Source organism: Ruditapes philippinarum, unplaced genomic scaffold, assembly GCF_026571515.1.
Source record: "Ruditapes philippinarum isolate M1 unplaced genomic scaffold, ASM2657151v2 ctg1629_1_1_1_1, whole genome shotgun sequence".
NCBI classification, from domain to species: domain Eukaryota; kingdom Metazoa; phylum Mollusca; class Bivalvia; order Venerida; family Veneridae; genus Ruditapes; species Ruditapes philippinarum.
This window is the reverse complement of record NW_026851859.1, coordinates 9,691-20,217: the sequence shown is the minus strand read 5'-3', so window position 1 is coordinate 20,217 and position 10,527 is coordinate 9,691. Positions and strand designations below refer to the sequence as shown.

The window sequence follows — 10,527 nt, the reverse complement described above, 5'->3', positions numbered from 1 at the left end:
TTAGCAATAATGAAAAAAACATATTTTCCAATTTCTGATTTCGAGTCATGAAAAAAATTCTCAATATATTATCATGACAATTCGTACAACAACGTTTCTGAATGTTAAACAAGGAGACATTACACAATCAGCTGATTGTTTCAGTTTTACCGTAAATTGACACGAACGAATTAAACAATAGAATATAAAGTAACTTAAATATTTAGTTGGTTACATCATGTTCAACCATACACATTTTGAAAAAAATGTATATACAGTAGAACTTCGGTAAGTCGAAGTTCAAGGGACTTACGTAAAAAGTTCGACACATCGGGACTTCGACTCATATATAGGTCCGAATTTTGCGACAAAATTTCGCCATGACACAACGTTTACAAATGACATTACAAATGGCGTTACAAAGAAAAGGGGCGATAAGTAAATCATCTTATATTACGGATCAGATACAATACTGGTTCGTGCGTGTTTAAAACAAAACAAGAATATTTTTTTTTAACAAAATTTATTTATTTATTCATTCATTTATTTATGTACAACAAAACAGGCAAATAAAACATGACTTAAATAAATACATTTTACTTTTTAATACACAATGAATAATGAGCACATTTTTATTAACGAATATGAATATCACACATCACAATGTTTATAAACGATTATCATGAACATTCACAAAGAAATCAGAGATTGATGTCTGCTTACACTCACTTCTTCTTAGATAATATCTGCTGAACATAGAACTAATGTCACTTAATTTTGCGATGGCTCTTTCTGTCTCCGCATCACTCCCGATTCCTTGTTGGTGAAGAAAGTCCCTGACCGCATCTAATCCGTCCATGGCATCGAAAATTGTCACTCCAGATCTTGAAGGCAGCTCATTATCATCGTTATCATCAGGAAGGGTTTCATCGTGAGATTGACGTTGTGAAACAACGTTATTTATGATTTCATCGTCAGTGAGATCAGCGCATACCGGAACACTGTCATCTGCCGATGTGTATTGCTCAAACGATACACCAGAGGTTAGACGCCTCAGAGTTGACAGAGGTAAGTCATCCTCAGGGTCGTCCTCAATCATTTCAATACCGGAAACTGAAGACTGCTGGAATCCAGCATGTCGGAAGCAGTTAGCAATAGTCTGAGGACTGACAGCATGCCAAGCTGTTTTGAGCATGTACAATGCATCTAAAACCGAGATGCTTGTTTCTCCACCTTTTTCAATAGCTCGAAGCTGTCGTTGAATGACTTGCTTTTTAGTGAGATTTTTTATGACTCCCTGATCCATAGGTTGGGTCACGGATGTTGTGTTTGGTGGCAGAAATACGAGTTTGACAGATCTTAATCCCGTGATGTCTGGATGCGCAGGGCAGTTGTCGACAATCAACAGAACCCTTCGCGACTGTGCCGAAATACGGCGGTCAAACTTTTTCACCCAGTTAGTGAAGATTTCTGATGTGACCCATGCTTTTTTGTTTGCATCATATTCAATTGGCATTGTTTTTAGATTTTTGAAACAGCGAGGATTTTTTGATTTTCCTATCACAAAAAGCGGTACTTTCTCAGACCCTGTCATGTTTGCGCAGACCATAACTGTTAATCGATCCTTGCTCATTTTACCACCGTGGCACTGAACATCTTTAAATTCTAAGGTCTTGTCAGGCAACATTCTAAAGAACAAGCCAGTTTCATCGGCATTGTAAATGTCTTGTGGCTCATATTCAGTCAGATAGGTTTGAAGTTTAGATTTCCACTCGGTCATTGCTGTGGAATTAGAGTCGACAGATTTTGCTTCACCACAAACTTTTTTGAAGGACAGTTCATGTCTTTCTTTAAATCTGTCAAGCCAGCCTGTTGAGCACTCGAAATCAGAAACATTGATCTGGTCTGCAAATTGCTTTGCTTTTTGTTTGACAATTTCACCAGATAGCGGTATGTTTTTTGATCTTGCATTAGAAAACCATTGCAAGAGGGCACTTTCTAACTCTGGAAATTTTGCCTTTTTGTCACGTTTGCGTTGTGGGCCAATGTCTGCCTCTGAAAACTTCTTTTTAATTTCATCTCTTTTTTTTAACCAAGTTGAAAGTGTATTAGGTGGAATACCAAATTTACTTGCGACATCTTTTTTCTTTATTCCCTTTTCTACTTCTAGTATTGCCTGGTATTTAATTTCGTAAGTCTGCACATTCAGTTTACGCTTTATTCCTCGCTCTGATCTGACCGATCTAGCTATCCCCCCGGAATAACCGGGTCCTTCACTAGATGCTTCGGTCACATTTGTGCGGCTCGCTATCCCCCCGGGTTGGGTACCGGGTCCTTCGCTTACCAACACGTTATGATCAGTAGAAATATCCATAATGGAACTAATTTGTCAACATTCATAGAGGTTTATATTCGAATCATATGACATTGAGAGTGATAACGATTAAAGACATAATAAAGGATATTTTCACACATAGTAACGCATGCAAAAGCTGTTAAAACAAGCGGCTGTGTGTTATTAACACCTGTCAGATAAGATGATCGGCAATCATCTACGCGGGCGGAAAAGGTGTGAAAAATATCTGGAGATTAAAGGTGTAAAAATTATTGAAGGACTTCGACTTATTTGTGGTAAATTGCACTCGATTTATTCTACACGGACCACGGAAAAAACTCGACACATCGAAAAATTCGACACATAAAAGTTCGACTCATTTGTAGGTTTTTATAAGGAATATATAGGGGAAAAAATCGGGACTTTCATTTTAATTCGACACATCGAGAAAATCGACTAATCGAAGTTCGACTCACCGAAGTTCTACTGTAGTTACCACGTCGTTGCTATGGAGAAAATATTTAAATGTACAATAAATGACATCATGCCGCTTCGTTCAGCAAGGGGTGATACAGGGGTAGTACCTGGTAAATGTAGTGTGAAATATGTTTACTTTCTTAAATGACATAACTGGTTTGTTCATTTTAAAACCACACGTTTTGTCAGGTATAATTGTGTATAGTTTTTCGTTTATGTCATTTTACACGTTAACGTTAAAAAGTAAATGGCTATAGCGGGTAAATTAGTTTTGTTTGTTATTTCATATCATATTTATAGTAAAAAGATTATAGACACTGTTACTGACAGAAATCGTAAATATATTATATACTGTACACTTTTGAATCAAGAGATCAATATAAAATTATCATTGAAAGCCATAGTCTGTCGTCCTATATAAGTATAATAGTTGATTTCATGTGACTCCAAAAAATCACTTTTGATTTATTCGTTGTTCGTGCATTTTAATGGTATCAGTTTAAACTGTAGTTTCAACATTGTTATTTCTATACAAAAAATAAAGAATGCACGTTTCATTGTGTTTTCCTTTTGATACCATGGTCACAATCTTTAAATCATATGATAGAATAAATTTTATTATTAAGAATACTAGACCGTTATGGGTACCAGAAACAAAGAACTCATTTTCATTTCCATTCTTTTCCTGATAGTTTAAAGCATTTTTTACGAATGGAAGTAATGTTAACACTTATTTTGTTATATTCGTTTCTTTATTACTCGACTTCTCTTTGCATTTGTGCCTAAATTAAAATCACCAATCCATATTTCCAAGAATTATTTGCGTATGAATTTCTTTTGGAAAAATTATCTACTTTTCTTGTTCTAATTTTTTGACCGATACAAAAAAGTGCCATTACGTAACAAGTGACCATTGCTTTAAACATTTTTATCTCGGATTACGACATGCGCGTTATACAAGGTCTATTTTATACTTAATTAGGAATGACAGATCTGTTTGCAAAATAAAACCGTTGCCAATGTGTAGGGCATCTCATTCGATTTTAATACAGAATCTCCAAAGTTATATGAATATGAATAATTTAACAATATAACAGTATTTAACAATTTTACCGTTTAGAATTTGGCTATCACGGTTTGTTTTGATACATATGAACATAATATTATCTATGTAAATTTTGTTTCATTTTTTAACATAATCTTAAAAAACATCATTGAACGTAAGACATTGTATTAGGTAGCAAACTGTAACCAACGTGGTATTCCGACTTACACATAGAACAATTCATCACTGTGTATCGTCAAAACGCAAAGAAGCAAAAGACCGTGGCTCGGAGTTTTGACCAATGAGTAACTATGTTGTTCCTGTAACAGGACACACAAATTAAATTAACGATTTGAAAATAAAAATTGATTAGCATTAGGTGTTAGAGGGTAATGGCTCACTTAGCTCAATTGTGACAAATTTTGGATTCATCTTCAACTAGCCAGTACTGGCATCATTAATAGAAACATGGTCGTGTGTACAATATATAGCCCGAAATCACTCTACAATTTCTATTACATTTTACAAGCGAATAGAGCTGTTATCAGAACAATGTGATTATCAAAAAAATCTTAAGTTTAGATACATTGGTTCTGCAAATAAAAAATTCGATTGCCTGCTTCAAAATGTGCAACACAATATAAAGATACATATACATTGCAATCAAGTATATCTCCCTCGTTTAAACTGCTACGAGTGCAAAAAATAGAAAGAGACATAACACTATTTTATTTATTATTTGTTTGTTGAATTGGGCTTTACGTCACATCAATACTGTTTAAGTCATATGGCGATGTTTCAGCTTTAAAAGTGGAGGAAGGCCTCAATCATGCATTATTTAATATTATATTTAATAAACCGAGTGTGCGTTTTGCGATTTTTCCATTGCTTGCGAACGAAACCCTTTCTAGAAATCAACATCTTTTAAATTATTGAAGAAACAACAAACACTCGTGTATTCATTTACGATACTTTCTAAAACTTAAACATAGGGTTTTTTCATTTAAATTAATCATGTGTTCTCGTATACTCCTCTCATTCCGTTATTGTTGAGACAATTGCAATATGTTTTATCAGATTTTCAACTCTCCCTTGGGGTATTCTTATACATTAATCTTAATGTATATATTTATAGTGTATGTTGCAGTGAAATTTAAAGTGAATTGATTTCCTCATATTTATGGCATATAAATTGATGTAAATGTGTTTTAAATATCCCTTTTTCTAATGATATGACTTAATAATCTTTATAATTGCTTCTCGTGATGTATCATTTTGTTTGTTTGTTTGTTTTGGGTTTTACGTCACATCGACACAGTATAGATATCATATTGTACCTTAATTATAAACGGAAGTTGTTTATTGTCAAATAATGCACCATAGTGTGATAAATATATATACCAACAGCAATGAATTGTTTGCATTTCATATAAAGTCTTTTAATGTACACAAGTCGTCTGCAGACATGTCAACGTCTGTCACCAAGTCTTTAGAAAACATCAAAACAACTCGCATATTATACAAGCATTTCTGGTAACGGCTACGGAATTACAAAAAAGTTTTCAATATGAGTTCAATCCTATTGATATCTATAAGCTTGCTACCTTTTGACAAATGATAGCTGTTCCTTTTCGGAATGTAAAAGTGAGTTGTGATTGTAATGTATTCTGATAAATTATTTTTTTGTCATTCGAAACTGGACGAAAGGAACGACAGATAACACACGGGTCACCTTAACACAACCTTTATATATTATACAAGGTTATTATTTTGACATAATAAAATTATACACCATTTTGAAAAACAAAATGGCAAAACCTTCCTGATTTTCCCCAATATGTTTCATTGCTTATTGAGGTCAAAACGTATTTCAAAAAGGACTTGAAAATCCTTTTTACTATATGCTTTTCTCAACGTTTTAAAACAAGTAACGTTAGAAGAAAAAACATTACATAAGGTTTTTTAAAACTTTACAGTTTGAATATTAAAAGAGTTGTTTGATCTTTGTCTTAAAAATGTATATCAAAACGTCACTATTGATTTTATCGAACTCTTATATCAATTTCTATATACCTCGACTCGATGTTAGCATATTTATAATAATGTCATATTGCATATACTGCATATCTAAAAAATATGCGAGAATTACTATTCAGTTAAAATAAGTCCAATTGTTGGAAAGTAATTATATAACAAGGTATTTATAAATGTTTTTTTAATCATTTCGATGTTTAACTTTATGGGTCTTACTACTGTTGCTATTTCTGAAAAGCAAGTGGACAAAACGAAACAAGTGATTCATAAAAACTATACCTGTTTTATATGCCCAGACATGAAAAGCGTTCTGTGGATCATTTGGTAAAGTCTTACATTTATTTGAGCGTGGATTTGTAACGTGCTCATTTACTTTGTTCATTATAGTAAAACCAGTGTTTATAAACAGTCATTACTGTTACTCCTATAATAGAAATAGAATAAAATAGTGGCAATGCAAAATTATACTTTATATACTTTGTATACTTTAATGAAAATACTGTCTGCCATTAAGGAACAAGTAAAAGGAAATATTACATTGTTAAGTATTCATATTTCCCGTGTCTAGACAGTGATAAAAATATGAAAAACCAATAAAACATATAAAAAAAATCCTGAAAATAAAAACAAACGAGGAAACTTCAATATACGATGTATCGCCATGAAGGACAATGTTGTTTTTGTTGATGAATCAGACACATAAAGTTTGCATACAATAAGTGAACGAAGAGTATTGTAATTAAATGAAGATAATTTCTGACTGTTATAAGATAATGTTTCATAAACATTGTAAACATAATTGAAATTGAAATGATAGCGGTTCATCTGAATAAAACAATTTTTTAACTGCTGTTTTATACTAACACTTCTATAAAATGTTGTTTATCGTATACATATATTCAGTAGTTAATAAATACTTAACAAGTTTTAATTTTATTAAACAGTATTTCAAAAATCAAATTATTTTATTACTAATCACTTGTAGTCAAGTTGTCTGTATGTTTAAGAGAAATCAGTCATGTTTTACATTGAAAATAGGCGAACAAATTGAAGTGTCTGGGCATAGATCTTTCGTATATTAATATTTTCATCTATTTGTTTGAATCTCATCTAAACAACAGTGGAATTGATTGTTCAAAATTATTATAAATGATCATAATTTATTTCCCGCCACTCATTGTATTTTGAAGACTAAACCTATCACAGTAGAATACAATAATCATAATTACATATTTATCTAAAGATATAATAACAGGTTTGTCATAAATTGATACATTTTGCTAAACATTAGTTAGACTATGTTTAAAACTATTTATATATTTCTAGTATATTGAAATATAAGTACAATTAAAAACAATGAGATAAAAGAAACACTAAGTAATTTACCTACTTAATCTCATGTTTAAAATGTGGCCTGGGATGAGGTATTAGGCTAGGAATTGATTTTTTAGTCATTGTTCATAGTTTAATATTTATATATATATTTTAATATTTATATATATACGCTGTAAAAATAATTAATAAAAAGAAAAATTCTAAAGCTATTATATAAAACATTAAAACCATCAATGTCAAAATAAAACAACACAGCTGATTTGTGTTAAATATTAATTGATTCATCCGGATACAAGTACAAAGTAGTAAATCTATTTTTATAAGGAACCTAGTTCTTACTAGATAATCTTCTGTAAATGAATGCAAAAAATTAGTTAATGTATAAATGACAATAATAGCATATGAAATAAAATCTCAGTAAATTTATGTAAATTATTGTTTCTGAAGAAAGTATGCATTGATATCAAGTGAATTTGTCTGTAATGAAAAATGATCTGTAATAACAGATATAATTACGTGATCCGATATGACATCTTAACGTATGACATATATAGAAGATAATAAAGTGGTGTAAGATAAAATATTATTCATCATATTAAAGTTATACTATATCACTTCAAAATTGTATGCACATTCCGTAAGAAAATCCATTTGTATTGTTTTTGTTACTTATATTTGAAATGCTTTTCATAATATAGAAAAAGTTCCCATTGTAGACCAATTATTTTAAATGATTTCTAATACATGTACTGACAAAATGTATTAGCTTTAATATAATTCCATTTTATTTAGAACCCCCATTGTTTTCTCGTTTCGTGTAAATTCCTTTTTTACCTTAGGGCAACACCCCACTTTTCATTGATGCATAAACCTTTTATGTTGAAGTGTCTATGATCACCTCCGTATGAAAATATCTGCAGAGGTTTTTAAATAAAAAAGTGCTAAGAGACATAGACTTAAGTTTGAATCTACATCTACCATCAATCAACCGATCATGCAACCTTTTTCATTTTTCAGTAAGGCTTTTTAAGGTGGTATTTTTCATAATTTATCAAATCGGAGAAAACATAATTATTATAAGAATAAAGCCGTCTGGGTAGTGACAATAAAGGCATGCAATTTAATCAATTTAAGTTGTTCAATTATATAAGGAGATCTGCACTGAATCGTGGTTACGCAATACCTCGTCAGCTTACAAGATTAAGTAAGAGGTTATCGTTTCCTTCATCTTCAGAAAATGCGGACAAACATAGAGCCAATTTGAAGTAAAATGCATCGATACTAACTTATTCTATAATCGACTTTCATTTATCATGGTGTGTAATAGATAGCTTTTTTAATGTTGTCGCTGTTGTTTCGTTGGGGTTTTTTATTGGAAGGGGGGGGGGGATCTTGTATTTTCGTATTTTCAAAGGCTCCGGACGGTTTTCTACCGTCTTGGAAATAATAGAGAGGGAAAATGCAGTCAAACCTTTTTTTTTAAATAAAAGCACACACTTTGTTCCACACATGAATATTAACAACAAAAAGAAAATTTCCATTGTGAAATCTAGCAACATTACGCTTATTCAGACAACACTGAATCATTGACAATTTTTACTCTACCTCTTGAAGATCTGGTAGAATGATTATGCAAAACATATTTAAACATACAACGGAAGGGAGTTTAATTTATTTTCTTTCTAGTGGAAAATATCTTATATCTTCTGAATGAGACGGTATGCTGAGAGACCATAGTTTATTTACATCAGAAGCATACATTAGTATCAAACTGCTATTTACAAAATCTTAGACGTTTTGATAAGTAAAATAGATTTGTATGGTCAATTAAACCCAATATCGCCGATGAAATAAAGTCACTTATTATGTAAAAGCTATTGACATAATTGCACCAATAAAGGAAATTCGTATGGTCAATTAAACCAAATTAGGGGAGCGATGGCCAAGTGGATGACTTGTCTGCCTCTCAACCCAGGAATCATAGGTTCGAGCCCTAATCGGGTCACGACCAAGTTTTTTTCATATGACACCAGTACTGGTTGGTTCCAGGAAGCGGACTCGAAAGTGATTAATATAAGTAGCAAGAACTGGTTTCGCAGTCGAGCTGAAATCAATATGTTAAAACCAATTAAACCCAATATCGTCTATGAAATAAATTCACTTATTATGTAAAAGCTATTGACATGTCTGCACCAATATGATAAACAATATCAACATGGAAGACCAGCAATCAATCAATGTATCTCCAACACTGGACCACCGTGAAGAAACAAAGCAGGGCATCAAACAGGACGGAGCACACGGGCAAACAACGGACACATTTTAAATTCACTTTTAAAAAAGAATAAACATAGGCAACCACAATAATTTACAAGGTAATATGAAAGAAAAGTAATAAAAAGACATATAAAGGATTAAGGGTATATTGGAAGGGGCAAGAAGGAAGGTAGTCTAGACTACAAACAGACCACGATACCGTAGTTATAAGTTCAAAAAAAACGTGGAATAATGATATATTAGCATAACAAAGTTTGCAAAGACACGTATGGTTTTATATTTCAAGGCAAACGCAAAAGTACATATGAAATTGCTAACTTAAAAGAATACACTCGTCTTATAGTGTTAATAATTTTGTCATTACTTTGTTAAATAGTATTACTTCCATGATATTTGAATAAAAATCTTGCATATTTAGTAAAATTTAATACACAATATGAAATTATTACAAATATGCTTACATAGACTCGCAGTATATAGAAATTAATATCATATTGCCCTAGGTAACTGCAATAATGACTTTTATAATCATTCTTTTAAGAGACAATTATCAAACGTCTCATTTAACGTACAAATTAAAACGAAAGACTGTAAAATGTTCAATAAGTTAAAGTTAGTGGTAGTTTCTTCTGCAGATAACGTCGATTGACTTAAAACGTTGGGAAAATCATAGAGTAAAAACTATTAGCAAGTCCTTTTTGTATAGGGTTTGACCTCAATAAACATTGAAACATATTTGGGAAAATCATAAAATTTTACAATAATTTTCTTTTACATAATAGTGTATCACATTTATAACCCTTCACAAATTTTTAATCTTTCACAATACGAACAGATTGTGTTGAACTGAACTTTGTGTTTATCTGTCGTTCTTTGAGTGCTATTTTAAGTGAAAAACACTCCTTGATCGGCATATATAATAAACAGTACTTTGTTTCCCATCCCGAAAAAGAGCAGCTATGATTGTTAATTAAAAGCATATATACAGATATCAATGGTTTTGAAATATATTTAAAAAATATCTTGTAATATTTTTGTTTAACAT

The 10,527-nt window shown here is 31.5% G+C and overlaps 1 protein-coding gene across 1 annotated transcript; it reads right to left on the bottom strand.

Moving 5' to 3' along the window:
* Positions 1–250: 250 nt before the first annotated feature.
* On the bottom strand, positions 251–2,802 carry LOC132741597 (tigger transposable element-derived protein 4-like). Its single transcript, XM_060729806.1, has one exon. The coding sequence runs from the start codon at positions 2,351–2,353 to the stop codon at positions 647–649; it is 1,707 nt and encodes a 568-aa protein (XP_060585789.1). The 5' UTR covers positions 2,354–2,802; the 3' UTR covers positions 251–646.
* Positions 2,803–10,527: the final 7,725 nt, after the last annotated feature.